Source organism: Perognathus longimembris, chromosome 6 (assembly GCF_023159225.1).
Source record: "Perognathus longimembris pacificus isolate PPM17 chromosome 6, ASM2315922v1, whole genome shotgun sequence".
Lineage (NCBI taxonomy): Eukaryota > Metazoa > Chordata > Mammalia > Rodentia > Heteromyidae > Perognathus > Perognathus longimembris.
This window is the reverse complement of record NC_063166.1, coordinates 53757462-53772418: the sequence shown is the minus strand read 5'-3', so window position 1 is coordinate 53772418 and position 14957 is coordinate 53757462. Positions and strand designations below refer to the sequence as shown.

The following is a 14957-nucleotide window of genomic DNA, read 5'->3' as shown; positions in this document are numbered from 1 at the left end:
CGCCTAAGTTCTTCCCCATTGCCATGTCTCCTGAGCACTCGGGGTACCAAAATATGACGCTATCTCTGCTCATACCTGTCCACAGGTATCCGGATGCTGGACCAGCCATTTATGACAGACATCATCGAGGCCTCCTCCATCAGCCACATGCCTCAACTGATTGACATATACAGTGCCAGCTGGGGCCCCACAGACAACGGGAAGACTGTGGATGGGCCCCGAGAGCTCACGCTTCAGGCCATGGCCGATGGAGTGAACAAGGTAAAGACATCCCTTGCCGCCATGAGGCCCCAGGCCCCTCACAAGATCAATGAAGTCATGGTGATAATACAAGAGGTGAAAGGCCAGGGCAGGGGTAGGGGAAGAGGTGGGGTTCTTTCCCGGTGTGTTACTCAGATGCTATGGGAAAAGGACATACCAAAACAGTCTGGGCAATGCAGGAAACTTACAGGAAAGGACATCTCTGAAGGATAAAGAGGAGGGAGAGGGAGTGGCAGAGGAGGCTTCTAACAATGATGGGGCTGGATCCCTGAACTGAGGAGAAAGGATCTCAGTTAAGTACCCCACTCTAAAGAAGTTTCTGTTAGGTTCATAGGTTGCCCTCAGCTAAAGTCACCCATCCTGGGAAGCAATGGGCCAACATTACCTTCCCCTCCTGGCTACTTGGGAGCAGCCTACAGGAAGTGGGTTCTCAACCCACACTGGGAGAGACTGAATGCAGGGGCAGGAGCTAGAGGATAACTCCACAGTGCTCCCATGATCGGAGGTCTAAGCAATAACTTTTATGCCCATGGGTTCCTAAAACTAGCCTGGGGGTAGACCAAGAGTCATGGAAAAGGGACCATGGCAGAGGCTCCAATAAGAGGGCAGTCTGGAGACACAGCCTAGAGCCACATAGTGAGGGGCAGAGGTTTCTTCTCTGAGGTCTTGGAGTAAGGACCACCCAAGACAAGACATGAGGCCAGGCTTAGGGATTCTAATATTGCTGGGTCAGGTCTTCACTTCATCATTCAGGGCCTAAGCCCAGATGAGCCTATTTTCTTGCCCGTAAAATGGTCACAATGTCAGTCCTCCAAAAAAACAGGATCCAAATGAGATAAACATATATGTGCAAGGCACTGAGGAATACTCAGCAAATGGTGAGCATCAGCTCCGGTCACTACTGATCCCCAAATACAACTCCTACAGGCTGCTGGAGCTTAGTCAAGAACTCAGATAGGGCACATTGGGGGTGCCTTATCTCTACTGCATGAATCCTGAGACCTAAAGTGACACAGCAGTCCTGATTTGAATGGCCCTTACCAAACTGTGCCTTCACAAAGCATCGGGTAGCGATGGTCACTTGGTTTGGGCTAGTACCAGACATTGAACTCAGGGGCCCACATTCTCACTCAGCCTTCCTGCTCATGGAAGATATTCAACTTGATCCAATAACTCTAGTGCAGCATTTTGTTGGTTAATTAGATATGGAGTCTCACAGACTTTTCTTCCACGAGCTGGCTTGGAAATGAGATTGTCTAGATTTCAGCTTCCTGAATAGTCAGAATTATAAGTGTGAACCAGTAAACTCTACTACTGTGGTCACTGGCCCACCCGGGAATGTGAGCCAGTGCCATGTCTCAGCTTCATCCACCTGATAAGTCCAACTGCATTTTAAGAAGACCCCGTCAAGGTTTGAGAGGTGTAGCTTGAAAAGACATCCTCCAAGATCTCTATCCTGTCACCCTCAGGTGCACAGACCTCATGGCAAAACTTCTATAAACCCACACAGAACAGAAAATGGCACGAGGCACCTGATGCTCTGAAAGTAATGGCAGCCTACTTTCCCATCAGGGTGAGGTGTTAGGTGGATTGTGGGTGACCAAGCCCCACATTTCAGTGTGTCTCTGTGTTGTGGGGACAGAACCCCATATAGCTCAACTGAAGGAGTTTCTTGGAAGGAAGCACAGGAGTGCTGAGTTCAGTGTGATGCTTAAAGCAAGTCCCTACATGGCCTAGAAAGAAACAGACAGATGTGCTGGATTCCAGGCAACTGCAAGGTCCCAGCCCCAGGATCTGTGAACATCCAGGTATAAGGATCCATAATCATGGGGCTGAGGGCCTCTCAGCCTCTCTCCTCCCTGGCTTTGGATCTTCCTTTCTTTAATCTATCCTTCTCTTCTTTGGGGGTATAGGTTCCAGGGGTATTTCCACTTGGATGTGGACTTACAGCACCCTTGCCAGTCACAATCACCAGCCACTCTCTGCTCTAACAGCTACCTATCCTTGATGCTGTTAAGGAAATGTTGGTCTCAAATAGAGGACATATCCTCCCACCACCCTGCCCCATGTAGCTGCAAAACTAAGAAATATGCTTCCACTAGAAAGGTCCAGAACTCACATGGTGGGAGGACATTCAGGTTTCCAACGTGTCCTCTTTCTCATCTACCCTGCATAACACCAAATGCTAGTCATCTGTGTTCACAGTCTTTCTAGCCCTTTGGTGGAAAAGTATATTCTGTGTAACTGAATTCTTACAGAGGTCTGAACAGAAATATACGACCATCTCCCCATGCCCTGACACACACTTTTCTGTTATGGAGTTGAACTGTGTACTCAGAGTGTTCATATGTTGAAATATTATGCCCCAGGCCCTCAGAGTGTAAAGTTGCTTTGTAAGCAGCATTGTTACAGATGTAGTTAGTGAAGATGGGGCTATACTAGAATTGGCTAGGCCCCTAATCTGATTAATGTCTTTATTTTGCAAAGCAAAAGTAAAATTCTAACACAGGGAGATGCCACTGTAAGATGAAGGCAGAAATTGCTGATAGAGTGACAAGCCAAGGAAGGCTAATCGTGACTGGTACAACATCACAAGCTGGAAGAAGGGCAAGGAGCATTTGTCCTTGCCAGTCACTGGGAGGGGCCAGCCCTGATAACACTCTGGTCTTGAACTTCTAGCTTCCATAAAAACTAAGCAAACCATGATCCTCAGATCTCAGCCTCCTGAGCAGCTAGGATTGGAGGCATGAGCCACCAGTGACCTGGCTGAGGTTGAACTTCTGACACACACAGCTCATTTCCTAACACTGTGTGGCTTCGGAGTAGGAATGTCGCATCAAACACGGGGCCAAATGTCAGCGTGGCCCAGGGGAGTGTGTGGCAGATGCCTGCTTTTCACAGACAGGCATGTTTTTTGTCACCTGAAGCCACAAGAGATCATGTGTTCCTCAGGTGATGATGCGTGCATTCTGCCATCATTTCCAGTGCAGATGGCACTCACTGCAGAGCATCCCTGGACGGCCCTGCCAGCTTCCAGGGACCAAACTCTCCCACCATGTCAATCATCTGGGTATGTCTTGCTGCCCCATCTGCCACCTCTCCAGCTACAACTAAAAAGGCCTTTTCCAAGGGAGATTGTTGGGCAACACATGCCAAGCACGCTGAAGCTTAAGAGAATGAAAAATAAATCATGCCTATTTTCAGATGATAGCATGTAAATGTTTTAGAAAAGAGCTAGTGGCTCATGCCTGTAATCCTAACTCAGGAGGCTAAGATCTGAAGATGGAGGTTCAGCCCTCAGAGACTCTCATCTCCAATTAACCAGCAGACAATCAAAAGTGGAATTGTGGGTCAAGTGGTAAAGAAGAAGCCTTGAGCAAAGAAAGAAAAAGAAAGAGAGAGAGAGAGAAGGAGAGAGGAAGGGAGAGTGGGAAGGAGGGAGGGAAGAAGGAAGGAAGGAAGGAAGGAAGGAAGGAAGGAAGGAAGGAAGGAAGGAAGGAAGGAAGGAAGGAAGGAAGGAAGGAAGGAAGGAAAGAAGGAAGGGGAAGGGAAGGGAAGGGAAGAAAAGAAAGGTAGCCATCTCTTAAAGTAACAATTACCTCTCCCAGAGGCAGTTTTAGTTGTCTTTCAATCTTAGTATCTTACATGTGTGCTTGTCTAGTATAAAAAGGAGGAAATTTCCCACTTGTAGTATGTGTGTATGACACACAAACTTTACCTACTCCGAAATTCATTTAATACTTAAAGGCATGGTCAAGAAGAAAGGAAAGAAGGAAATCTTTTTTTTTTTTTTTTGCTTTTCTTGTTTCAATTTTGTTAACTTCATAGTCCATGTGTTAGGTATTCAGTTAAAGCATGTTTCACCTTATAGGTAGAAAATGGATATCCAACAGAGACCCCTGAATTCTGAGAGAACTCATCTTTGCTTTATGCCTTAGTTGTGGATCTCCTAGAACCAGACACTGAGACAAAATGGCAGCTCAAAATCTGAGTTGAACTCAAATCTGACTTGAAATTATTGAGAGATTTGAGTTGATATTATCTGGGAGGCACAGGGAATGCAGGAATGAGTAGGAAAGTTCTACCCAAAACAGAATGGGTCGATTCAGGTTGTATAATCAAGACAGAACCACTGGGAAAATGTTGGAGCACAGGAAGCTGGAAACAGAGTGAACACACATCTGTTAAGTGATTCCCACCTTGCAACAAGAGTGCAAGAGCAAAGCCATCAATGGAAGTTTGTTCCCCAGGGTGAGATGGGCTGGCACTCTGGGCAGCTTTCAGCTTTGAGGAAGAAGAAGCCCTATGACAAAGAGATTCCTGTGCTGACATTTCAAAATTCCCGGGCACAGAGGTTCTAGGGCCCATGGAATGTGAGCTGACAGCCACTGCCATGTGCTCCCAAGGCTGGGGTGCCAGCTGAGTAAAACCTAATCAGAGACTTAGAGTTGTCATCCTGATAGATACAGCAGTGTCAGGACAATGTCTTTACTGTTCAGAGGCGGAAGATGCAGCTCTTACAAGGAGACAAGGGCGGGCCATAAGAGGCATGATGAAACACACTATCTTATGTGGTGATATCTTATTTTGCTCTGACAAGCAGAAGGGAAGTTCATACCACTCCAGAGGAACCTTGAAGATGACAGCTGACTCATAAAGTTCTTTGACATCTGGAGGAAATGCATGCACTCGGGACAGCCCTGGCCCATTTGGGGCCGGCTCTGACCCCTCCACCCCACTTCCTGCTCATCACTTTTCAAGACTGCTACCAGAGAGAATGATTTAGGAATATTTAAAGACAGGAAATGTTCTGACATGCAGAAAAGACACTACATTGTTGTCTATTTCCTGGGGGAAAGCAGTTTCCGGACAGATGCCTAGGCAGAGTGATTAATCTGGCACAGGTCAGGTAAAGCCCTGGTGCCACCTGCTGAAATTTAATCAGAGAGTAGGTCAGACACGGTGGCAGTAAATGCCAGGGCTTCTGGCAGGCGATGAATGTCTCCTGCCACAAAGTTCTCCTGAGTCCTCCACAAGCCCTGATTTATGCTCTCCAGCCGGATGAAGCCTCATAGTGGAACGGGACTGCTACAGTGCACAATCTGCAACTCAGCCTCTGAAATGCTGACAGTGCATCCTCCATTTCTGGATTTTAGAAAAGGAAGGAAAAAGGAGCTTGGTGGGCTCCTGATGCCATTTCCTGAGGCATGGCCAGCCTTAGCAGCAGTGGCCAGATTGGAAACCCACACTGGGTAGCCATCCTTTGGGTATGGCTGCACTTAGTAAGGAGTCAAGGTCCCTTTGTGTCCTTTCATGGTTTGCTAACCCACTACTTTTTAAGGCTGCATAATATTTCATCATCTATATGTCTAGGCTTTATTTAGGCATTCACCAATCCAAGGCATCTTGGTTGCTTTCAATTTTTTGGCAATTACAAAGATGTCTGCTATAACATCCAAGCATAGATTCTATGTACGTTAAGTCTTCTTTGAATAAATGCCAAGAGTATGGCCTCTAGGTCATTTGGATAAGAATCAGCCATCTTGTAAAGGGGCTACACAATTTGCATTCCTACCAGCAGTGAGGGAGATTCTTGCCCTGCCCATCTTCACCTGCCCTTGACTTGGCAGAGTTTGACCATTCTGTCAGGCATACCACCGTATCTTGTTTTAAGTTACATTCCCCTGAAGTCCTGAGTTGTAAAGCATCTTTTTATAGGCTTATTTGTATATCATCTGCATATTTCCCTCCATGATGTATCTGTGCAAGAGCTTGCAAATTAAGAAAAAGAATATTATCTTTGGGGGCTTGGTGCTTTGCTAAGTCTTGCGCAGTGAGCAGTATAAAAACATAAGATTATCAACTGAACCTTCAGAGAAGAAATCTGTAACTGAAAACAATGTGGTACCATCTTATCTACAAAGTTAGTAAAACTTTTTTTGAAAATTAGATGGACTGAACCTGGTGCCAGTGGCTCACACCTGTAATATAGCAACTCAGGAGGCTGAGGTCTAAGGATCACAGTTCAAAGCCAGACCAAATAGGAGAGTTCATGAGACTCTTACCTCCAATTACCACTTGAGCTGGTAGATCCTCAGCCTTGACTGAAAAAGCTAAGGGACAACATCCAGACCCTAAGTTCAAAACCTAGGCCCAGCACAAAAACAAAACCCTTTCTCAATACTGATTTGGTAATGTTGCTCTTTATAAAAGACTATGTTATAAATTGCTCACCATCCACTAGGTGGGTGTCCAGCTACAGTCTAGTTCCTCACATTCCTATCCCTCTAGTACATGGCCTGCATCCCAGCAGGTGAGACTCTCTTTGAGAAAGGTAAGGCTCCGGTGAGTCAGTCCCTCATTCCTAAGTGATACAGTTAAGGGCTGGTCCAGGTCCCTTGGTCCATTGGGCGTTGGAGAGGGGCACATATCTGGTGAGGCTAGCCTGGAAAATGAATCTTTTCCTAAACACCCAACTATGCCTTTCTTTTCTGCCCACCTTGACACCTTAATATGGCATTGGGCATGCTTTGATATGTTAGGATATTTTATTATAAGGTCATATTCATTATCCAGGCATCAGTGGCTCATGCCTATAATCCTAACTCCCCAGGAGGATGAGATCTGAGGATCATGGTTCAAAGTCGCCTGGACAGGAAAGTCTGCGAAACTCTTATGTCCAACTACTAAAACAAAACAAAAAAACCAGAAGTGGCACTGTGGCTCAAAGTGGTAAAGCACTAGCCTTGAACAAAAGAAGCTCAGGAACACCCAGACCCTGAGTTCAAGCCCCAGGACACACATACACACACACACACACACACACACACACACACACACACAATCACATTCAATACAGAATAATTTAAATACACTATGAAGAAGAAAATTTCTCTGTACTCTTCCATGAATAAATGATTCTTGATGCTGTGTTGTGAGTCCTACCAGTTTTATACATAATGGAAAAATATAAAAACAGCTTAAGAAATGGATCTGTGATCATAAAATATATCCAATCTTTTTGACCTGCTCAAAAATGTGTTTCTTACTGTTACCTAATTAACATTTCCTCTTCTATATCATATTTATTCATCTTGTTAAATAGACCTTTCATAATTTCTTTCATCTTTTACTTAATTATATATGGATGGCTATTTCTACTTGTTTACATAGCTTTAAAAATTCACATGATTTTATACATTTTTAATTTTTTCAGCCAGGCACCAGTGGCTCACACCTGTAAACCTAACTATTCAGGAAGCTGAGATCCAGAGTATCTTGTGTTCAAAGCCATCCCAGGCAGAAAAGCCCAAGAGACTCCATCTCAGCAAAAAGTCAGGCTGGAGGCATGGTTTAAGTGGTAGAGCACCAGCCAAGCAAGTATGATGCTGAGTCCAAACCCCGGTATCCCCAAAAGAAATTAGGAATATTATGATTGCATTCTCCACCCTTCCTCTTGTCATTTGTTTATCCAACTTCCCTTGACCTCACCCTCCCTGAGCAACCTCAAGTGCCAGCTTCCTGATATTCATTTTCTTGGACTGTAAGTCTATTGTTCAAAGGAATTTGGAATTCTCCCTTACAGGGACCATACTTTAGTTAATATTACATGTGTAAGTGACCTTGTGTGTGTTTACATATATATATATTTAGAATTAACTTTCTTATATTAGAGAATACATATCTCTCTGGGCCTGACTTAATTCACTTAACATAACTTTTTCAATGTCTGTCCATTTTTTTTGCAAATTATGTAACATCATTCTTCCTGATGAATGAGTAAAGTTCCATTGTGTGTGTGTGTGTGTGTGTCTGAGTGTGTAACTTGTAGTGATGACCCACCTTTCTCCTTGGTCTGTTTCTTAGAGCACTTACTTGTTTGGATGGAGTTTGTCAGTGGTGTAGATTTACCAAAAAGCTGAGGACAATTTCCAGCTAGTGCTGGAATAAATATGTGTTGAGTTATTGACTCAGTCAATCACAGGCTAATGAACTCCTTGCCCCATTAGAAGCAATGCAAAATATCACTTCTCATTGTCAGGAGTTGACATCACCTGGAGGTAATCCAGTCATCTCTCTTCCTTCTGGTATCTCCACTTCAAAACAGTGAATCAGGCCTTGGACCCTGGCAGCCTTACAGAGACAGGCTTTCCTGCCAATATCTTCTGTCTTCTCAATCTAGACTTGAGGATCGCCAAGCTGCACACCTGCCCTTGCCTCTCACACAACCCGGCTCCTCTCCGCTCCCGCCAGTGGAGGAAAACAAATAGCTAAGCTCCACTGCTTCCAGTAAAATGGGAGGAAGCAAGAAACAAAGGACCCTATGTTAGGTTGACAAAGACAGAATAAATACTCATAGAACACAAAAGAAAATGCAAAGATGAAAATGCTGAGAACATGGGTTGAACAGGAGAATAATGCTAACTGTTATGTTTGTATAAACTATCATCATGCACTTAAATTTCTTTTTGCTTTATGTTTTACTGGAGAATATTCCACTTTCTTCCTATATCTGCTGAGGATCCTTTGCATTGGTACAAAGTTATATAAGATTGTGTTTAACAGAATGCTAGGGCTGGTAGTGTAGCTCAAGTGATAAAGACCTCACTAGCAAACACAAGGCCCTGAGTTCAAACCCAGCACTGGAAAAAAAAAAAGACGCTAGAAAAACGTATGTGTGCAGATAAACATATAGATATAAATAGATAGATATAGATATAGAGAGATCTATAGATATATACATATGGGTAAAATTTTATTACTTACAATATCTATATGTAAATGTATATCTTCTTTACAAAGTATAAATATACATACACTTAAGTTTTCACTGAAAGATGAAACATAAGACTGAAATTAGCCTGGCAGGGGAGCGGTGGGCATGGCTCAATTGGTAGAATATGTGCCTGGCAATCACAAGGCACTGAGTTCAAAATCTCAATACTGTTGATAAAAGAATGGAATCACACTTACAAGATGTTATGTTGTAAACTAACTGTACAACTTGGGGAAAGGGAATTGAGGAAGAGGGCAGGTGGGAGAAAAATGAGGGAGGAGGTAACAAGTTTGACAAGAAATGTACTCACTACCTATGTATATAACTGTAACCCCTCTGTACATCAGCTTAACAATAAAATTAAATTTAAAAACTTAAAACTGCAAAAAAATGAAATCACAATGACTACCCCCACCCCTATAGAGATGCTTTTTCATTTTCCTTCCCATATACATTGACTATTTTTAACAATGAGCATGTACTGCTTTATAGCTTTTCTAAAAAGCAGCTCATTTACAAATCTTAAGAAGCTTAAATTGTAAACCTAGCTTAAATTGTAAGTCCAGGTGATTTTTTATATTGGATGCTCCTGAAAAAAAAAATCCCACTATGTCCCACTTAAAGGATATGATCCTTGAAGAATAAAAAAGTAAATCCAGCTCACACTGTAATCCTAGCTACTTAAGAAGCTGAGATCTGAGGATTGAGGTTCAGACTCCATCCAGGCAGACAGATCCATGAGACTCTCATCTCCAATCAGCTAGAAAAACAGCTGGAAATGGAGGTGTGATAGGGTGCCACTGTGAACAGAAAAATCTGAGAGAGAGCAAAAGGCCCTCAGTTCGAGCCCCAGTAACAACACACACACACACACACACACACACACACACACACACGCGCTACCAGCCACTACATTCACTTGCTGGTGAAATCCAAATCTTGACCCTCCCTTTGCCAGATCCTCACCTGGGCTAGGAATACTGTCCCCTACCTGTGTCAGGTCCAGCCCCCCCCCCCATTTAGCCCCTGACTCCCAGATGTAGGACTTAACCAGCAGCACCTCCCTTGCTCTCACAGGGCCGAGGAGGCAAAGGCAGCATCTACGTGTGGGCCTCTGGGGATGGCGGCAGCTATGATGACTGCAATTGTGATGGCTACGCCTCCAGCATGTGGACCATCTCCATCAATTCAGCCATCAATGATGGCAGGACAGCCTTGTATGATGAGAGTTGCTCCTCCACCTTGGCATCTACCTTCAGCAATGGGAGGAAGAGAAACCCTGAGGCTGGTGTGGTAAGTGTGAGCCACTTCCTGCCCTTGTTTCCTTATGGGATGGACATGTCAACTCCCTTTCCTCAAAGTCTTGGGAAAAGATCCACCTTCTTCATGTCTCACTATGCTTTGGGATCAAGGTGGAGACCTACCTTACATGGATTGAAAGCAAGAATGATGAGGAGCCCTGTCCAGCACGTCTTCTATAGATGTTCTTATTGATTATTCTGGTCTACAGATGATGACGAACTTGGGTTTATGATTAAGTTGCACTGCATATCGCTTACAAGAGTAATTAACTGTAAGAACTGAGGCATCATACCACAATTCCATCAGAGCCAAGAACCCACTCATGTATTAGAGTAGTGACAATATAGCATTGGGCTGGGATGTAGCATGTGGCAGGCTCTATGTTTGCTCCTCTGCAAAAAAAAAAAAGAAAGAATAATATCCATCGATAGACTTTCCTGGGTCCCCTAAAACCTTTAAAATTGGGTACAACTGTTTCTCAAGGTCAACGTGTGGTTTTCGTTGTACTTTTAATGGATCTATGACTTAAATACCAAAATTTAGGTTAGATTTAGGTTATCTTTAGGTTATGTAGATTTAGGTTATCTTTCTTCTCTTTTCTGAGCAAATGAATTTTCTTTCCTTGCTAGGTGCTAGTGGCTCACACTTATAATCTTAGCTATTTAGGAGGCTGAGCTCTGAGGATTATTGTTCAAAGCCATCCCAGACAAAAACTCTGTAATTAACCAGTGGCAGCTACAATGACTCCAAATTAACCAGTAAAAAGTTGCTAGTGCAGGTGTGGCTCAAGGAGATAGAGTGCCAGCCTTGAGCAAAAAAGCTAAGTGAGAACATGAGTCCCTAAATTATAGCCCAAGTACACACACACACAGAGAGAGAGAGAGAGAGAGAGAGAGAGAGAGAGAGAGAGAGAGTCATCCTTCCTAGACAACAAGGATGGTGCAGTGGTAAATTGGATTATAACCACAGGAGAGCATAATTACACTTTGGGAGTCTTTCCCTTCCTGATTATCTTTCTCACATACAGTTCTTTCCTCAGACCTCCAAATTAAGGATTTGGTATGGAAGTCAATGGATGAATCACATCTTAATGGCCATCCACCACCAACTACCCAAGAGAGGAAAAGATGGGATCTCAAAATAAAAACCATTATTTGCATCTAAGGTTTTGATCCCCTCTTCTCTCCTGGGCTCTGATCTTGTTGAGATGATCAGGCTTCTTTGTGAGTCAGAAGAAGCCCTTTCCAGAGAAGAGACACAGCCCAGCCTTAACACCCTGCACTTCCTGTGCCCCTCCTGGTTGCCTGTTGGTCAGAGTATGCCAGCTCCTCCAAAGCAGCAGGAGGGCTTAGCTCTTTCTACCCCATCCAGTGTCCAACAGAGATGGCAGACAACTGGGGAAGTGATGCCCACTTTCTCCTCTCTTCCTTCTTGGGGGGAGAATACAACCTTTTCCATCAAGAAGAGAGAACTGGTGGATCTGGTCCCAATACAACAAAATTCACCATTGCATGGACAAGGTGATAGGACTTACCTATCCCTTTTCACCTCTGGTGTCCCCTTTTTTGATTCAGAAAGCAAAAGTCTGCCTAGTCCCTGAAATAGCCATATTACCTTGTGTATACTGTACTGATAAATGACAGTGTCCCTTTTTGCATGTGTTTATTAGGAAGCTTGGATAAAGTGTATGACAAAGGAGATAGGTATTAGGGTGCTAAGCTTATAGTAGTTTCATCTTAATCTTCAGAGCAAGATATAGTTTAAATAAAACAAATAGATAATATCCTGATGCATGATTTGGGGATTCAATGTGGTAAGATTTGTTTGTTCATTAATCAATCTCTTCCCTTCCAGGCCACCACAGATTTGTATGGCAACTGCACTCTGAGGCATTCTGGGACATCTGCGGCTGCTCCTGAAGCAGCTGGCGTGTTTGCACTGGCTTTAGAAGCTAAGTATGTTACAGCTCTGGGCCCAGCTCTGAAGGGCAGGCTAACATGTGCCTCTCTACCCACATGCCAGGTGTACATGGAGGCATGTGTAGATATGAGAATTTATTATGAACTCTGCTAAGCACTTCTAACAACCTCTGAGCCTTAAATAAATTGCAAACATGCATTCACACACATGTGCGCACACACACACACACACACACACACACACACACACACCATATAGCTACATCCTTGAAAGAGCATAAGGCTCCAATACCCAACTCAGATATGAAATAGGAACACATAGATATTTCTTCATGAAATTCCCCTTTCATAATCTGTGATTTCCTTGGTATTTACTCTAATAAATAGTCTCAATCAGCTACATGAAGGAAAATCAAACTGTCAACTTGGGTGTCTAGCAAGGAATTTCAGGACATTTGGTAAACAGGATGCTTCTACTCAAGGTTTGTTCATTGTATAGGTTAGAATGGTTCAGCAGTAGAGAACCTGAGTTTAAACACCAATATGAAGAGAGAGAGAGAAAGGAGAGAGAGAAAGAAAGAAAGAAAGAAAGAAAGAAAGAAAGAAAGAAAGAAAGAAAGAAAGAAAGAAAAAGAAAGAAAGAAAGAAAGAAAGAAAGAAAGAAAGAAAGGAAGGAAGGAAGGAAGGAAGGAAGGGAGAAAGAGAGAAGGGAGGGAAGGAGGGAGGAAGGAAGAAAGGAAAGGAGGGAAGGAGGGAGAGAGGAAGGAAGGAAGGAAGGAAGGAAGGAAGGAAGGAAGGAAGGAAGGAAGGAAGGAAGGAAGGAGGGAAGGAAGGAAGGAAGGAGAGAAGAGGAGGGGGATGGGAGGGGAGGGAGGAGAGAAGGAGGAAGGAAGAGAAAAGGGGGAAGGAAGGAAAATAAAATAAAGCCATGGGCTTTAGTGAAAAGCCCTCTCCCATGGTGAGGCCATCACCTGGGATCACTCCCTTGCACCACACAGCTTACTGCATCCACCTTGGATGTGAGCACCAGTGGAGATACCTGCCCATCTACCCTCATTCCTCTCAGTGAAGCCAGAGGCTGGCCTTATGTTCAAGAAGTGGTCTTCAAACACGAAGACACTACACATGTGGTGTGACTGTTAACACCTGCCATGTGGGGAGTTCTCAGAAAATGCATTATGCAACGACTTGTGAGAAATTGGATTCCATATCCTGAAGAAGGGGAGCTGAGTCCCCACCCTTGTCAGCAGTTGCTAAGCAACAGCAGCTTCTACCATCAATCTCCAGGCAGCCCTGCGTAGAGTAGCCCTCCATGTATGCAGTGCATTTTCTGACTTACAAAAATAAAAAAGACAAGACTTGCCTTTTTAAATAGTATAGCAGGAGTCTTTAAAAGATTTTCTAGTCTAGCCTCCCACCAACAAACAAAAAAGGTGTAACTATTCTCCTTTTCCAGGAAAGACTCCCAAATTAAGAGTATCTTCCTGGCGCTGGCAATATGGCCTAGTGGCAAGAGTGCTTGCCTTGTATTCATGAAGCTCTGGGTTTGATTCCTCAGTACCACATATACAGAAAAGACCAGAAGTGGCTCTGTGGCTCAAGTGGTAGAGTATGGCTCAAGTGGTAGAGTGTTAGCCTTGAACAAAAGGAAGCCAGGGACAGTGCTCAGAGTGGCAAAAACAAAAAAAAAACAAAAAAAGTGTCTTTTCCAAACTTTGATTCTTTTAACAAAAGTCAGGTGGAAATTTTAGGACTCCAAGAAAAGGCCCCTGATCAAAGCTTAACTATTAAGGACAGCTATCTCTGACTTATTAAGCATAGAAACCAAAAGTTAGTCACAGATGAAACCCATTTTCTGAAAATGAAACTGTTTGTGTTGGGACCTGAGCAGTTCTATCCAGCTCCAACTACAAACAAGGGGCTCCCTTTCAACCTCAGTGGACAATACTTGGCTCATGGTCTCCTGGGAAAACAGAGTCATTTGCACACACATAGAAACAACTTAAAGCCAGCTGCTGGTGGATCAAGACCATAATCATAGCTACTCAGGAGGCTGAGATCTGAAGATCATGGTCCAAAGCCAGCCCAGGCAGGAAAGTCTGTGAGACTCTTATTTCCATTTACCCACCAAAAAACTGGGACTGGATCTGTGGCCCAAACTAGTAGAGCACTAACAAAATTGTAAAAACAGCTCAGGGATAGCACCAAGGCCTGAGTTCAAGCCCCACAACTGAAAGAAAAAAAAAACCTAAATAAAGTAAACAAGGCTGCTTGGTTTCCAAAGGGAGTTAGATTTCTGCCTCTATCATAAAAGAGCTAAAGTGCATATCCCTTTCTAGAAGCCCCACCCAGTCAGGCTAACCAAACCATAGTATGCATTCAGTAGGGACTCTGATTAATCAATCTCAGAAGTGAGGAGTTCTTTGTTCTGATTCTCCCTCCCTCTGTGTGTTCCCTCTGTGCCTCTCTGCCTGCTCTCTCTCCCTCTCTTCCCCTATCTCTATCCTCCCCCCCTCCCCACATGAGAATACATCTTGGAGAAACATTTGAGAAAACTGGGTAGCATTGCCCATTTCTACAACGAACATAAAAGATACTTCCCCCTGCTAGATCCTCTAAGGTTATCTAGATCCTCATTTCTTAACACTTTTGGGATTCATAAATTCATAATTCCAGTCCAGCAAAAATGCAGTACTTTT

The 14957-nt window shown here is 43.8% G+C and overlaps 1 protein-coding gene across 2 annotated transcripts in view; it reads left to right on the top strand.

Moving 5' to 3' along the window:
• Positions 1-14957, top strand: part of Pcsk2 (proprotein convertase subtilisin/kexin type 2) — a 263957-nt gene that overhangs the window by 237962 nt on the left and 11038 nt on the right. For both annotated transcript variants that reach the window (XM_048347415.1, XM_048347416.1), the window contains 3 exons: positions 86-261; positions 10115-10330; positions 12194-12294. In XM_048347415.1, the coding sequence (XP_048203372.1) occupies positions 86-261; positions 10115-10330; positions 12194-12294 (493 nt within the window). The remainder of the gene's footprint in view (positions 1-85; positions 262-10114; positions 10331-12193; positions 12295-14957) is intronic.